Source organism: Pan paniscus, chromosome 1, assembly GCF_029289425.2.
Source record: "Pan paniscus chromosome 1, NHGRI_mPanPan1-v2.0_pri, whole genome shotgun sequence".
Lineage (NCBI taxonomy): Eukaryota > Metazoa > Chordata > Mammalia > Primates > Hominidae > Pan > Pan paniscus.
Genome location: NC_073249.2, coordinates 183,455,239 through 183,472,448, shown reverse-complemented (window position 1 = coordinate 183,472,448; position 17,210 = coordinate 183,455,239). Strand labels below are relative to the sequence as shown.

General features: G+C 48.4%; 1 protein-coding gene across 1 annotated transcript; it reads left to right on the top strand.

Moving 5' to 3' along the window:
- Positions 1 to 192: 192 nt before the first annotated feature.
- On the top strand, positions 193 to 16,855 carry MPL (MPL proto-oncogene, thrombopoietin receptor). The gene is made up of 11 exons (XM_055094429.2): positions 193 to 271; positions 443 to 575; positions 886 to 1,064; positions 1,614 to 1,912; positions 2,307 to 2,469; positions 2,728 to 2,854; positions 8,769 to 9,258; positions 11,167 to 11,326; positions 11,621 to 11,717; positions 14,550 to 14,637; positions 14,852 to 16,855. Exons 1-11 carry the CDS (start codon positions 193 to 195, stop codon positions 15,104 to 15,106), a joined length of 2,070 nt encoding a protein of 689 aa, XP_054950404.1. The 3' UTR covers positions 15,107 to 16,855.
- The last annotated feature ends 355 nt before the right edge of the window (positions 16,856 to 17,210 follow it).

Below are 17,210 nucleotides of genomic sequence, written 5' to 3'. Positions count from 1 at the left end.
TTCCCTCCTGCCCACTCCCCCTCCCCTGGCCCCTGGCCCCAGTGTGGTCTGGATGGGCCCCAGAGGGGCAGGGACAGGGACAGGACGTGGGGCTGTATCTGACAGGAACCTGAGGGGCTGGCCTGGGAGGGGATTGGGGCCCGGCTTCCTGAAGGGAGGATGGGCTAAGGCAGGCACACAGTGGTGGAGAAGATGCCCTCCTGGGCCCTCTTCATGGTCACCTCCTGCCTCCTCCTGGCCCCTCAAAACCTGGCCCAAGTCAGCAGCCAAGGTGAGGTGCACAGAGGGTGGAGATCACCTATGCCCAGGAAGAGGGAGCCCTGGGAGGTGATGCAGGGCCCTGGGAGGGGAGGTAGAGTAAGAGGCTCTCCTGCTGGTCCCCTCCCCTTCCACATAAACATGCCTGGGAGGACCTAGGGCCAACTCACCAGCTGTTCCTTAGATGTCTCCTTGCTGGCATCAGACTCAGAGCCCCTGAAGTGTTTCTCCCGAACATTTGAGGACCTCACTTGCTTCTGGGATGAGGAAGAGGCAGCGCCCAGTGGGACATACCAGCTGCTGTATGCCTACCCGCGGTAGGTGCTGGACTGTGCCCCACTCCCCATGTATCTGTCCCTGCACTTAGCTGAGTCCCACTCCAGCAGCTTTCCTGCCTGTCCGAGGACCACTCTGAATACAAGCCCTAAGTACCTACTTTTTGAACAGATGTGCTTTGGATGTATGTGGGCCCCAGCTCCAGCCCTACATAACCCCTAATCCCACCTATCCCAGGCAGTGAGAAGAAAAATGGCAGTACTAGAGACAGAAGTTGGGCATGGGCCCAGGTCTGGGTCCTCAGGGCTCCGCATGGTGGCTGTGTAGGAGGGACCTCTTCTATGCCAACAGGGAGAAGCCCCGTGCTTGCCCCCTGAGTTCCCAGAGCATGCCCCACTTTGGAACCCGATACGTGTGCCAGTTTCCAGACCAGGAGGAAGTGCGTCTCTTCTTTCCGCTGCACCTCTGGGTGAAGAATGTGTTCCTAAACCAGACTCGGACTCAGCGAGTCCTCTTTGTGGACAGTGTAGGTAAGAGCCATCCTCCTGTCACCCTGCCCCCTCCACTTGCTGCCCCCAGTCCAGCTCCCGGAATCAGACTTGCCTGTGCCCTTCCAGCTCAGCACGGATACCCCTATTACCAGACCCCCTGAGGCACCCCAAGACTCCCTTGTCATTCCTCCCAGCCTTGGCATCTAGAGCTAGAAATCCCAACAGATCATTCACACCCTGGTCCTCCCATCATCAACAAATCATTTATTCATCCATTCAAGAGTTACAGAATACCTACTGTGTGCCAGACACTGGGCTAGGTGATGGGGATATGGAGAGAAAAAGGGATCCCTGCTTACAAGAAGCACTGAGTCTAGCAAGCCATCATACTGCAATGAAGTCACTGTTCTCATGAGAGAAGAACAGAATCAGGAGCCTCCCTAGCCTGCCCTCCAGGAGAATGACAGCCTACAATTTTTGAATCCAGAAGCTGCCCCAATTCAGCCCCCAGCACCCCTCTCTGCAGTCCAGAGGCCGAGCCATAGACTGTGGTACTCAGAGTTCTGATGTGCCCTGTCTTGCCCTCAGGCCTGCCGGCTCCCCCCAGTATCATCAAGGCCATGGGTGGGAGCCAGCCAGGGGAACTTCAGATCAGCTGGGAGGAGCCAGCTCCAGAAATCAGTGATTTCCTGAGGTACGAACTCCGCTATGGCCCCAGAGATCCCAAGAACTCCACTGGTCCCACGGTCATACAGCTGATCGCCACAGAAACCTGCTGCCCTGCTCTGCAGAGGCCTCACTCAGCCTCTGCTCTGGACCAGTCTCCATGTGCTCAGCCCACAATGCCCTGGCAAGATGGACCAAAGCAGACCTCCCCAAGTAGAGAAGTATGCTGACCTTCTTCTGCCCCACCTCTTATCTCCTACCTTCAATCTTGCCCCAGGAAAGGACAGACCATACTTTGGGGATTCCAGACCTAGGTTCGTCCTTGGAGAGTTAGTATAGGCTCAGATATGAGCCACGCCTACTTAGGGGCTTCCTACTTTGGGTCATTCCCACTGACAAAAGCAAAGGCTTTCAGGCCTCCAAATTAATGGAGATTTCGCAACAAAACCCTGAACACCACCTGAAACCCACCAACTTGGCCCCTGGTCTGTGTGCATATCTATCCAGCAAGGAGCTGAGCTCCTCTCCACAGGGATGCTGTGCAAATATAAGGGTTGGAGGCTCTCTCAGCTGACAGGCAGGCCTAGATTGTGAAGCTGGGATTTTCCTCCCAAGGCTTCAGCTCTGACAGCAGAGGGTGGAAGCTGCCTCATCTCAGGACTCCAGCCTGGCAACTCCTACTGGCTGCAGCTGCGCAGCGAACCTGATGGGATCTCCCTCGGTGGCTCCTGGGGATCCTGGTCCCTCCCTGTGACTGTGGACCTGCCTGGAGATGCAGGTGAGTCAACAAAGGAATAGGGAGATGGGGAGGAGATAAAAGAATATCTCTAGGGAAGCCTGGGCTAGATCTGAAGCTCTGGGAACCATGGTCCTTCCTGATGATCTCGAACTTGCCATTGGACAGGAACTATGTTCAGGGAAAGGAGAGAATAGGAGTCAATGTTCTAAGTTATATGTGTAGAAATTATCTGAAATCTGAACACCCTATACAGTAGGGGCACACGGGCCCTGATGGGACTTACTTCTTTGACTTTAGTGGCAATTGGACTGCAATGCTTTACCTTGGACCTGAAGAATGTTACCTGTCAATGGCAGCAACAGGACCATGCTAGCTCCCAAGGCTTCTTCTACCACAGCAGGGCACGGTGCTGCCCCAGAGACAGGTGAGAGCTGAACTGCTGATTGAGGTTGGTGTCATGGGAGTGAGCCACAATCTTGCAGAAAAAAAGAAGAGAGTGTTCTTGGTCCTCTTCACTCTCCTTCCTTTGTCTCCAAACCATACAGCTTTCAATGCTCTCTTATCTATTCTGTCATCCTCCAATCGATATTTTATCTTCTCAACCCCTCTCTGTTCCCATTGGGAATGCTTTGGTTTAGTTTAGCCTTAATCATGTCACTGGGACCATTGCAACATCCTACAGTCTAATTCACCTCCAATGTATTCCCCATGCTGCTAACAGAGTGATCTTTGTTAAGCTCAAACTGTGCATGACCTTTGTAAAGCTCTAACTTTGCATAGTCTCCCCTTACTCAAACATGTACTGCAAATTCTCATTATCAAAGCCATAAAAAATTTAGCCTGGCCTTCAAAGACTTCCACCAAGCACCTCATTGATTCTTCATCCTCTCCATATCTAAATCTATAACCAAGTTGTATTGATTTTACCTATTAACTATCTCTAGAATCTGCCCACTTGTCTATCACTGCCATTATCCTACTACAACCCATCATTAATTCTCTCTTGGGCTACTGAAAAGACATAGTAACTGATCACCCTGAGTCTTCCAAGTAATTCTTCACATAGGTGCTGAAGGGATCTTTTCATTTTGTTTTGTTTTGAGACAGTCTGGCTCTGTTGCCCAGGCTGGAATGCAATAGTGCAATCTTGGCTCACTGCAACCTCCACCTCCTGGGATCAAGGGATTCTCCTGCCTCAGCCTCCCAAGGAGCTGGGATTACAGGCATGTGCCACCATACCCCATTAATTATTTTTGTATTTAGTAGAGAGGGGGCTTCACCATGTTGGTCAGGCTGGTCTCGAACTCCTGACCTCAGGTGATCCACCTGCCTTGGCCTCCCAAAGTGCTGGGATTACAGGTGTGAGCCACCGCACCTAGCCTGAAGGGACCTTTTAAAAGTGCAAAAATGAATGTAACACTCCCTGCTTAAAAATCTTCAATAGCTTCCCACTAGTCTTAGGATAAACAAAAAAACCTCTACCATGGACTTGAAAAGTTCTGAGACTCAGCCCCTACCTACTTCTTCAGCTTCATCTTGTGCTATGCTGCCCTTTGATCCCCATGCTCCAGCACAGGGCTTCTGTGGTCCCCTCATATCTGGCATATTCCCTTCTGCTTCTAGGTCTTTACACTGCTGTTTACCCAGCCCTACTGCCTTTACTTAACTTCTACTTATCCTCCAAATCTCAACTCAAGCGTCACTTTCTTAGGGACCCTCCCCTGGCCTTCTTTATTAAGTCCAATAGCACTATTATACATTCTTGTTGTACCATGTACCGCTTCTTCTTCTTTTTTTTTTTTTTTCTTTTTGAGACAGAGTCTCACTCTGTTGCCCAGGCTGGAGGGCAGTGGTGCCATCTCGGCTCACTGCAAGCCCCGCCTCCCGGATTCATGCCATTCTCCTGCCTCAGCCTCCCAAGTAGCTGGGACTACAGGTGCCCGCCACCACGCCTGGCTAATTTTTTGTATTTTTAGTAGAGATGGGGTTTCACTGTAAGTGTTAGCCAGGATAGTCTCGATCTGACCTCGTGATCCACCCACCTTGGCCTCCCAAAGTGCTGGGATTACAGGCGTGAGCCACCATGCCTGGCCGTACCTCTCCTTCTTAAGTACTTATCATAGTCATACTTTCATATTTATAGTTTATATGATTATTTGGTTGATAATAAAAATCTGGCCAGGCCCAGTGGCTCACACCTGTAATCCCAGCACTTTGGGAGACTAAGGTGAGAAGATCACTTGAGGCCAGGAGTTTGAGACCAGCCTAGACAACATAGTGAGACTTCGTCTCTACAAAATTTCTTTAATTAGCCAGGCATGGTGGCACCTGTATTCCTCGCTACTTGGGAGGCTAAGGTGGGAGGATGGCATGAGCCTAGGAGTTTGAGGTTACAGTGAGCTATGATTGCACCACTGCACTCCAGCCTGGGCAACAGATCGACTTTGTCTCAAAAAAAACAAATCTCTCAGAACTCCAGTTGAGAAAGGCTGATCTTGACCACATATGATCCATGAGGGCAAGATCAATGGGTTTTTATTCACCAATATATTCTCACCTACCAATAGTAGGTTCCCAGTAAAAAATTGTTGAACACTATTAACTATTTAAATGTATTCTTCCAGTTTTTTTCTATGTATTTACATACATCTCTATACAACATTTAAATTTTATTATTTTTGAGATAGGGTCTTGCTCTGTTGTCCAGGCTGGAGTGCAGTGGCATGATTATGGCTCACTGCAGCCTCGACCTCCCAGGCTCAAACGATCCTCCCACCTGAGCCTCCTGATTAGCTAGGACTACAGGCATTTTCTTTCTTTCTTTCTTTCTTTCTTTTTTTTTTAAGTAGAGACAAGGTCTCCCTATGTTGCCCAGACTGGTCTCAAACTCCTGAGCTCAAGCAATCCTCCCATCTCAGCCCCCCTACCACGCCCAGCCTAATATGTAATATGTTTTTTTTTTGAGATGGAGTCTTGCTCTGTTGCCCAGGCTGGAGTGCAGTGGTGTGATCTCAGCTCACTGCAACCTCCACCTCCAGGGTTCAATCGATTCTCCTGCCTCAGCCCCCCGAGTAGCTGGGATTATAGATGTGCGACACCATGCCCAGCTAATTTTTTGTATTTTTAGTAGAGACGAGGTTTCATCATGTTAGCCAGGCTGGTCTCGAACTCTTGACCTCAAGTGATCCACCCACCTCAGCCTCCCAAAGTGCTGGGATTACAGGTATGAGCCACCACACCCAGCCTAATATTTAATTTTTAAATATAAATTGGATTACATTACATATATAGTTTGTTGACTCACCTTTTTGCTTAAAAACATGTCTCAGAGATCATTACAAAAAGATGTAACTCATTCTTTTTAATAACTGCATACATATCCATAGGATTGAGATGCCTGAGTGGACTAAAGGGTAGCAAAACTGAAGTCATCATTTCCTCTATCAAAACTTGCTTTTCCTGCTGGGCACAGTGGCTCACACCTGTAATCCCAGCACTTTGGGAGGCCGAGGTGGGTGGATCACCTGAGGTCAGCAGTTGGAAACCAGCCTGGCCAACATGGTGAAACCTCATCATTACTAAAAATACAAAAATTAGTCGGGTGTGGTGGCACGCGCCTGTAGTCCCAGCTTCTTGGGAGGCTGAGGCAGGAGAAATGCTTGAACCCGGGAAGCGGAGGTTGCAGTGAGCTGAAATCGTGCCCCTGCACTCCAGCCTGGGCAACAGAGAGAAGACTCCTTCTCAAAAAAAAAGGAAAAAAAAAACTTGCTTTTTCTTTATTGTCTCCGATCCTACCATGAATTCAGTTTTCCTGGACTGAAAAATAGAAATCATCCTGGACTTCTCCCATTCCTATACCCTCCAGGCCTAACCAGAAATAGTCTTGTCATTTTTACCTTTTCAATATCTCTTCAATCATCTCTTTCCCTCTCTCTCACTGCTGCTACCCTATTTTCACATCCTCATCACTTTGCACATGAAAAACTACAAGAATGTCATAATGGATTTCTCTGCTTCTAGTCGGCCCTCACAAATCCTTTCTACAGACTGTAGTTAGAACGATCTTCCTAAAGTACAAAGGTAGCTATGGCACTTCCCTGCTTAAAATCCTTAAATGTCTACATAACTACCACAAGGTTAGTAGTAATTCAAGTTCAAGCTCCCCAGAAAGGCCATAAGGCCATCCATGACATGGTCTGCAGTCTCACATTTACCACTTACCACCAGGCCCTTTATGCGAAAACCATCTGCACCACTTAGAATTTCCCCCAAAGCACCACACTCTCTTATCTATGCACAACCATGTGCCTGGGATGCCTGTTTGTCCCTTTTGCCTATCCTATTTTTAGTCCAAAACTCAGTCTAAACATCGCCGTATCCAGGAAGCATTCCCTGACCCTCCCAGTCTGGGTTGGATGCTCCCCTTTGAATGCTCCCAAGCCAGTCTATGCACATCACAGAAAAATATCATGTTTGTTTTTCTGTCTTTCCCACTGAAATTAGAGCTCTTTGAACCTTATTCCTCTATGCACTCATAGGGCCTGGCACAGTACCAATTGGCACATAGAATCAATTATTTGTTGATTAAATGGGTAAACATACCCATTTTAGTGACGGTGAGCCACTTACGGGTTATAATCAAGAGGGAGACATGATTCAATTGTTCAATAAAGAATTATTGAGAGTGACTTTTTGCAAGGTACTGGGGATAAATAGTGCAACAAATAAAATGGAAAAGGGGCCAGGCTCGGTGGCTCACACCTGTAATCCCAGCACTTTGGGAGGCCAAGGTGAGCAGATCACTTGAGGTCAGGAGTTCGAGACCAGCCTGGCCAACATGGCGAAACCCCATCTCTACTAAAAATACAGAAATTAGCCAGGTGTGGTGGTGGGTGCCTGTAATCCCAGCTACTCAGGAGGCTGAGGCAAGAGAATCGCTTGGACCCAAGAGGCAGAGGCTGCAGTGAGCTGAGATCGTACCATTGCACTCCAGCCTGGGCAACAAAGCAAGACTGTCTCAAAACATTTTTAAAAATAAATAAAGTGGAAAGGGTTCCAGCATTGTTGGGGCTTACATTAGTAGAGGGGAGGGGAAAAGGAGGGGGAGAAAAGTAAGTAAAGAAATAAAGGAACAAAGTTATAATAGAGACTAAAGGGGGGCGTGTGGTGGGTGGGGGGTGGGTGTTGCTAATTTAGACAGAGTGGCCAGGAAAAGCCTCACCAGGGAGGTGACAGATAAGCCGAGATCTAAATGGCAAGAAGGAATGAGTCACATGAAGACCTACAGTCAGAGCAATCCAGGGCAAAGGCAAAGTGCAAAGATAGCACATTTGGCATATCTATGGCACAGAAAGAAGGCCTGTGCGGATGAAGGGTGATAAACTGGCATGAGAATCATAAGAGATGAGAATGGCAAGGCAAGGAGAAACCAAATCACAGAGTCCCGTAGGCCTGGTAAGGAGTTTGGGTTTTATTCCAAGTGGGATGAAGAGCCACTGAAGGATTTTAAGCAGTAAACAATGACAATTTGACTTACATTTTTAAAAGATATGTTTCTCTGTGAATAAATAAATAAGAGTAGAAGCAGAATCACCAGTCAGAAATTTGCCTTAATCCAAGCAAGGAATAATAGTGGCTTCATCTAACATAGCAGTGGTAAAGATCAAAATCAATAGTTTGTGACATTATATTCTGGACATTATCACATCAACATTTTTGGAAACAAATTCTGGTAGCTGTGTGGAGAACAACTTGAAGGTAGTGGCAAAAACAGAAGCAGAAAAGCCAGTTAGGAGACTATTGTCATAATCTAATAGCAAAATAACACATAGGGGAGAGTAGGAGGAATGACGTATGAGAACACGTTAAAAATAGAGGATATTTTTCTCCAGAAAGATGAGGGTTCTTTAATCTTTGAAACAATCCTGTGAGGTTGGTATCATTAACCCATTTTACAAATAGAAGGAAACTGGAGCAGGGATAAACCAAGTAATTTGCCCAAAGTTACAAAAAGGTAAGCCAAGACCTGAACTCTTGGTGAAAACCCATGTTGTTTTCACATACCATGCCAGGTCTTTCCTCAAAGGGAAGAGGCCAGACACCAAAGCTGACTTCAGAAAACATCATGGCAAAATAGCAAAAACAAACGAACAAATGAACAAAGGAAAAAACAAAAAGAAAACATCATGGCATAAAGACAGAGGGAAAGCTCTGGAGACCCCTGGAAGGAAGGAGTTAAATGATAATCCCTGCAGGCCATCGTTCTTGTGGGATGGGAAGCCTTGGGATTAGTCTCTGGGGCAGGCCTGATTCAATGACTCTGTGGGGCTGGGTCTTAGGTACCCCATCTGGGAGAACTGCGAAGAGGAAGAGAAAACAAATCCAGGACTACAGACCCCACAGTTCTCTCGCTGCCACTTCAAGTCACGAAATGACAGCATTATTCACATCCTTGTGGAGGTGACCACAGCCCCGGGTGCTGTTCACAGCTACCTGGGCTCCCCTTTCTGGATCCACCAGGCTGGTAAGAACTTTCTTCCTCATTCTTCCCACATAGTTCCCACCCCCACTGAATCTGACCCTGTGCCCAGGATCCCCAACTCTGACCCTTCTGACCGATGGCTCTGGTGGCACGATGCCTTGTGCACAGAAGGACTTAAGCTGCTCCCTGCTGACATCCCTGTAGTGCGCCTCCCCACCCCAAACTTGCACTGGAGGGAGATCTCCAGTGGGCATCTGGAATTGGAGTGGCAGCACCCATCGTCCTGGGCAGCCCAAGAGACCTGCTATCAACTCCGATACACAGGAGAAGGCCATCAGGACTGGAAGGTATGGTCAAGCAACAAATGCCCACAGACCTCACTACGCAGGGGATCCCTGGGGTTGGCCATGCCTGTTAGCAGGAGTGAAAGTGTCTATGTATCCAGTCTCTGCTAGTGTATCTATGTTTATCAGATTCAACTGGTATCTTAGTCTCTCTTGGGCATCTGATATTTCTGGCTACTCCTACTTAACATTTCTCTTCCCTTTGTCTTTGGGATATCAGTCTTCCCCGATTTTCCTCCTACCTCTCTGACTGAACTTTCTCACTCTCCTCTCCTGGCTCCTCCTTTCCAGCCTTCCACAAAATGCTGTGCTTCCTAGAGTCTCATCCTAGGCTCTTTTCTCCTCTGATAAAATAAATATGTTCTCCCCAGGTGAGTGCTTTAACTCCATGGTTTCAATGTCCATACATTAACAATCGCAATTTTACCATTCTAACTCCCATATGGAAAGGAATTTACAAACCAGAGGCAAATTACCAAAATGTTTGAAGTCTGTTTCCTCATTGGTGAAATGAGGATGAAGCTATCTACCTTATGGAGTTATAGTAAAGATTAAATACTATATCTAAATACCTAGCATACTGCCTGGCATAAGGAAGGTGCTCAATATACATTACTTAAATATTAGTTTGTCTACTTTTATTCTCATTTGCCACACATATATACAACTATGTACAACATCTTATGGTTCTACCAAAACTTCCTCCCCCTGGACATTTCAGACTCAGTCTATCCAGAATGGAACTCCTCTTCCTCCTGAAGCTTTACTTTTTTATTGTGATAAAACTTACATACAACAAAGTGTACAAATTTTACATATATAGTCTGTACTTGTGTATACATCCACATAACCATAACCAGGATCAAGATATAAATTATTTCCAGCACCTCAGAAGCTCCCAATGCTCCGACACATCCACCGCCACCAAAGGTAATCACCATCCTGACATTACCATTGATTCATTTGGACTGTTGTTGAACTCTATAAAATGGAACCCTAAAGTATATCTTCCTCCAACTTACTTCTCTTCTGTTTCCTGTCTCTGACAATGGCATCGCTACTTACCCAGTACCCAAGCCTAGAAGCACCCTTGACTCTTCTTGCTCTTCCCTTATCCCTTCCCCTTACTCATCAACTAAGTTGATGGCAATAACGTACTAATAGTCCTCAAATTCCTACCAGGATTGCCTTAGACTCATCTGTGACCATCCAGCCGCGTCATCCATGCTTTCAGCACACTAAACTACTCTGTGGCACAAAACCAAGCATTAAATGCTTCTCTGGACTTCCGTGGTGCCTTGCACTAATTAATTGTTGTGATTATTTACCTGTTTGGATGTCTTTCTCATTAGATATGTAAGAGACGGTGTTTTATTGCTTTCTCCCCAGTGCCTAACCCAATGTTTGGAGTATCACACAGTTCATAAATGTTTGCTGCCTTCCTGCTTGTACACATGATGCTTGTACCCCAGCGCCTAACGCAAATCTGGCATCCTCTGCAGCATGAGTATTATTTGTGGCATGGTCTGTGTGGCTCTGAATATATCTGTTTCTGGGGGTGTCCATCGCCCGACCTGGAGTTGTGAGAACACCCGGTAGGGTGTGCGTGTACCGGGATCCCTGCCGAGGGTGTACCTGGGTGTTGGTGTTAGGATACGTAGCTCTCTGAGGTGAGGTCTGTGTCTCAGGAGGTGGGCCTGGCGCGTTTCTCTCGGGCAGAGCGTGATCCCGTTAGGGAGAGGCTCTCGGTTAGGGCGCTCTATCCTGTTGCCGGCAAGCGTGTTTTCTGCCGGTGGGGCTCTTTGTGGGAATCTCCGACCGCCTGGGGATTCGGAGCTGCAGGATTTGGGTCAAACAGACGCTGGGCTATCGAAGCCCCGACGCCGGGCCACCGCACGCTTCTTTGCTCAGGTGCTGGAGCCGCCTCTCGGGGCCCGAGGAGGGACCCTGGAGCTGCGCCCGCGATCTCGCTACCGTTTACAGCTGCGCGCCAGGCTCAACGGCCCCACCTATCAAGGTCCCTGGAGCTCGTGGTCGGACCCAGCTAGGGTGGAGACCGCCACCGAGACCGGTGAGGCAAGCCCCGGCCGCACCAAAGCCGCACAGCGCCTGCGCCAGGGACTGGGCGCCGGGTGCGAGTGGGGCGGGGCTCGGAGAGGGGCAAGGCGCGGGGCGCGGAGAGGGGCGGGGCGCGGGGCGCGGAGAGGGGCGGGGCCCTGACCTTGCGGGCCGACGGCTGCGCAGGTGCCCGCAGTGCCCAGGGGCGGCGAGGGGCGGCGAGGGGCGGGGCCAGAGCAGGGGCTGGCGGGATGAGGGCGGGGCTCCGGCCCGGGTGGGCCGAAGTCTGACCCTTTTTGTCTCCTAGCCTGGATCTCCTTGGTGACCGCTCTGCATCTAGTGCTGGGCCTCAGCGCCGTCCTGGGCCTGCTGCTGCTGAGGTGGCAGTTTCCTGCACACTACAGGTACCGTCCCCGCCAGGCAGGAGACTGGCGGTGGACCAGGTGGAGCCGAAGGCCTGTAAACAGGCATTCTTGGTTCGCTTTGTGACCCCAGATCTCCGGCCACCGCCCGTGCGCACCTACGGCTTCGCCACTTCCTGCACGTCACCTCTGGGACTCGCCGCGGCTCCTTACACTCTAACACGCCCACTATACCGCCCACCTCGAACAGCCCCGCCTCCTGCTGCTCACCTCGGCGACTAGGCCAACGTCCACCCTTCAGCCAAACTGCCCACTCCACCCCCATCCAATCTGCCGTCAGGTCCCACCTCCTAAACCTAGTCCAAACAATGGCCCCCTTTCTCTAGCCCTACAGACACGACCTGACTCACTGAAACAGAACCTCTTGCCCCTCCGATCTAGCCTCACACAGCCACCAGAATAATCTTTCTAAAATGCGCACATGAACCTATCACTTCCCTCCTTAAATCCTTTCAATAGCTCCCAGGATATAGTCCAGGCTCCCTATGATGACAAGCGAGGCTCTGCAAAATCGGCCCCTGCCAGCAAGCACTTCAGCCTGTTCTACCCTGTGCATCAGCCTTTCCAAACTGGTTTTCTCCACAAGTCAGGTTTTACTTCTCAGTGCCTTTGCACATAACGTCCGCTCTGCCTGAAATAGCCTCCCTGTCTCACTAAACCCATTCATCTGTAAATAACTTTCTTCACCAACTCTTAAGAAACCTTTCCTGACCCTCCCCCTTTTGGCCGCTGCTCTGTGCTCCAATACAGTACCAGTAGTGTTTTACTGTGTTTATTTCTTTATATATCTTCCCTATTATACCTTACTTGGTCATCTTTAAATCCTTAGCACAGGGCCTGCCAAAAAGCGGGCCCTTAAATAAATGTTATTAATGAGTGACTCATTTATGTGGGAAGACGAAGGCTGAGGAGAAATGCCATTGGAGGCTATAAACATGAAGGGTAGAATGCATCCCACCTCCGTCCTTCATCTGCTGCTTCTTTAAGACTTAGCTCAGAAGTCAGCTCCTCCAGATGGTGTCTTCTGATGGTCCTGGGCTGGTTCAGGTGCCACTCTCGTGGGCTACCATCTCCCTCTGAACATACCTTTGAACTTTTAATCTGCCCATACGTATGAGCAGACTGAAAGGTAGCCTCCATGCAGGTAGCCAGATCCAACAAAAAAGTTGGAGAAGTAGGAGGAGGTGGTCTGCTGAGCCAGGCATACTCAGTTCCTTTTCCCCAATTTACCAGGTAAGTCACACCTTCTCCCCTGGAGAGATATGAGTGAGGTCACTGAAGCGGCCTGAAATGTTCTACTGACGTCCCTCCACATGGAAATATGAGGCTAAAGAATCCAGGTTCTGGCCGGGTGCGGTGGCTCACACCTGTAATCCCAGCACTTTGGGAGGCCGAGGTGGGCAGATCACAAGGTCAGGAGATCAAGACTATCCTGGCTAACACAGTGAAACCCCATCTCTACTAAAAATACAAAAAAAATTAGCCAGGCATGGTGGTGGGCGCCTGTAGTCCCAGCTACTCAGGAGGCTGAGGCAGGAGAATGGTGTGAACCTGAGAGGCGGAGCTTGCAGTGAGCCAAGACCGTGCCACTGCACTCCAGCCTGGGCCACAGAGCGAGACTCCATCTCAAAAACAAAACAAAACAAAACAACAAAAAAATTGAGGCCCCTCCAATACATCTTAATCCATATTCTTCCCAGATAGACTACCCTCTCCAGTAACTTACTAATAAGCTCCACTGGTTTTCTTCATTCATTCATTCAGCTAATTTACTGAGCACCTACTATGGGTCAGACACTATTCTACACCCTAGAAATACAGGAGTGAATAAATAGACAAACTCTCTTTTCTCGGGGACCATATGTTCTAGTGGGGTGAGACAGACAAAAAGAAATATACATAACAATGTAATAAATGTACAACAAGTCAAATACTATAAGGAAAAATGAAGTACAGCAGGAGATAGCCTGTCATGGGGAAAGGAAGCAGCACTACAGTGGTCCCCTCTTATCCACAGTTTCACTTTTTGTGGTTTCAGTTACACGCAGTCAATTAAGGTCCGAAAAAAATTACATGGAAAATTCCAGAAATAAACAATTCATGTATTTTAAATTGTAAGTAGCACGATGAAATCACTTGCCATGCCTCTCTGTCCCACCCGGGATGTAAATCATCCCTTTGTCCAGCATCTCCACGCTGTATATGCTCCCTGCCCCAGAGTCACTTAGCAGCCATCTTGCTTATCAGATTGACTCGTTGAGGTATTGCAGAGCTGTGTTCAAGTAACCCTCATTTTAGTTAATAATGGCCCCAAAGTACAAGAGTAGTGATGTTGGCATATTGTTCTAATTGTTCTATTTTATTAGTAGTCATTATTAATCTCTTACTGTGCCTAATTTATAAACTTTATTGTAGGTATGTACGTATAGAAAAAACATCTGCTGGGAGTCTTGAAACATATCCCCTGCAGATAAAGAGGGACTACTGTGTTTCAGGCAAGGTAGTCAGGGATGACATTTGAACAGAGGCCTACAATGAGGTGAGGGAATGAATCCAGTGTTCCAGACAGAACAAACATTGGAGTGTTTGAGGAAACTGCAGCACCCTTTGTTGAACCTGCCCACCACTGACTTCCCTCCCCTACCTGAGGTTTTCTTCTTACTCTACTCCCCTGCCCAACTTTATTGCCTTGACCATGCTCTTATATCTCCAAGCCTTACTCCCCGGCCTCACTGCTCCCCCACCCCAACTGCTGTCCTCCTCCCTGCCAATTCACTGCCATGGCTCAGTCTGCTTCTCTTCCTTCTCCCCCAGGAGACTGAGGCATGCCCTGTGGCCCTCACTTCCAGACCTGCACCGGGTCCTAGGCCAGTACCTTAGGGACACTGCAGCCCTGAGCCCGGTGAGTGTGCTTCCCTCCCCTGTGCCCACCACCAACACTGCCTGGTACTGGATCCTTGCCCCAACAATACAACTTGTTCAAGGTCCTTGCCCTACCAGTGTGCCATCCCCAGGCACTACCCCAGCACTACCCCAGCCCTTCTCCTTCCTATACAGTCCAGCCCCTCCTCCCACAGGATCTGCTTTAATCCAGCGCCTGTCCTCATCTCTCCCAGCCCAAGGCCACAGTCTCAGATACCTGTGAAGAAGTGGAACCCAGCCTCCTTGAAATCCTCCCCAAGTCCTCAGAGAGGACTCCTTTGCCCCTGTGTTCCTCCCAGGCCCAGATGGACTACCGAAGATTGCAGCCTTCTTGCCTGGGGACCATGCCCCTGTCTGTGTGCCCACCCATGGCTGAGTCAGGGTCCTGCTGTACCACCCACATTGCCAACCATTCCTACCTACCACTAAGCTATTGGCAGCAGCCTTGAGGACAGGCTCCTCACTCCCAGTTCCCTGGACAGAGCTAAACTCTCGAGACTTCTCTGTGAACTTCCCTACCCTACCCCCACAACACAAGCACCCCAGACCTCACCTCCATCCCCCTCTGTCTGCCCTCACAATTAGGCTTCATAGCACTGATCTTACTCTACTGCTGCCGACATAAAACCAGGACCCTTTCTCCACAGGCAGGCTCATTTCACTAAGCTCCTCCTTTACTTTCTCTCTCCTCTTTGATGTCAAACGCCTTGAAAACAAGCCTCCACTTCCCCACACTTCCCATTTACTCTTGAGACTACTTCAATTAGTTCCCCTACTACACTTTGCTAGTGAAACTGCCCAGGCAAAGTGCACCTCAAATCTTCTAATTCCAAGATCCAATAGGATCTCGTTAATCATCAGTTCCTTTGATCTCGCTGTAAGATTTGTCAAGGCTGACTACTCACTTCTCCTTTAAATTCTTTCCTACCTTGGTCCTGCCTCTTTGAGTATATTAGTAGGTTTTTTTAATTTGTTTGAGACAGGGTCTCGCTCTGTCACCCAGGCTGCAGTGCAATGGCGCGATCTCAGCTCACTGCAACCTCCACCTCCAGGTTCAAGCGATTCTTGTGCCTCGGCCTCCCTAGTAGCTGGGATTACAGGCACACACCACCACACACAGCTAATTTTTTTTTTTTTTTTTTTTTTTAGACGGAGCCTTGCTCTGTCGCCAGACTGGACTGCAGTGGCACGATCTCGGCTCACTGCAACCTCTGCCTCCCGGGTTCAAGCCATTCTGCCTCAGCCTCCCAAGTAGCTGGGAGTACAGGCGTCTGCCACCACGCCTAATTTTTTTGTATTTTTAGTAGAGACCGGTTTTCACCACGTTGGCCAGGATGGTCTCGATATCCTGATCTCGTGATCCACCTGCCTCTGCCTCCCAAAGTGCTGGGATTACAGGTGTGACCCACTGCGCACAGCCCCAGCTAATTTTCATATTTTTAGTAGAGACAGGGTTTTGCCATGTTGCCCAGGCTGGTCTTGAACTCCTAACCTCGGGTGATCCACCCACCTTGGCCTCCCAAAGTGTTAGGATTACAGGCATGAGCCACTGCGCCCAGCTGAGTGTACTAGTAGTTAAGAGAATAAACTAGATCTAGAATCAGAGCTGGATTCAATTCCTGTCCTTCACATTTACTAGCTGTGCAACCTTGGGCACATAACTTAATGTCTTTGAGCCTTAGTTTTTTCATCTGTAAAACAGGGATAATAACAGCACCCCACAGAGTTGTGACGAGGATTGAGATAATCTAAGTAAAGCACAGTCCCTAGGACATAGTAAATGATTCATATATCCGAGCTACTGTTGTAATTATTCCTTCTTACTCTCCTCTTCTAGCATTTCTTCCAATTATTACAGTCCTTCAAGATTCCATTTCTTAACAGAGTCTCCAATCCCATCTATTCTCTGCCTTTACTATATGTTGACCATTCCAAAGTTCTTATCTCTAGCTCAGACATCTACTACAGCACTGTGATGCTTTATGCAACTAACTGTTTACATATCTGTCCCCTGCTACTAGATTGTGAGCTCCTTGAGGGAAAGGACCCTAACTGTTTACATGTCTGTCCCCTGCTACTAGATTGTGAGCTCCTTGAGGGAAAGGACCATGATTTATTTGTCCTTTTCCCCCAGCACCTAGAGTAGTGCTTGGTGCATGATAGTAGGCCTTCAATAAATTTTTTCTAAATGAATGAAATCTTTCTGGACAAGGTTACCTTAATCCCATGCCAGCTGTCCTCATCCTCTAAACCGTTCATAGGCAGCAGTAAATGTGCTCAGACAGTTCTGGTTATGGACTCTCCTAACACATTCTAATTCTCAAACAAATGGTTTTGTTGTCATTGTTTTTTCTGGCTCCAAACATTCCCACTGTATCAGTCAGGGTCTTGGAAGAAATAGATGACACACTCAAATTGGGTAATATGATGACAGTGTAATAAACGGCAAACAGTATTTACAAAGATGAGGGCAAGATTTGGGAAAACTATCAAGGAACAGTGCAAGTGCCTCTGAGGCTAACAACAACAAGGTGCTGGCACTAGCCCTAGGCA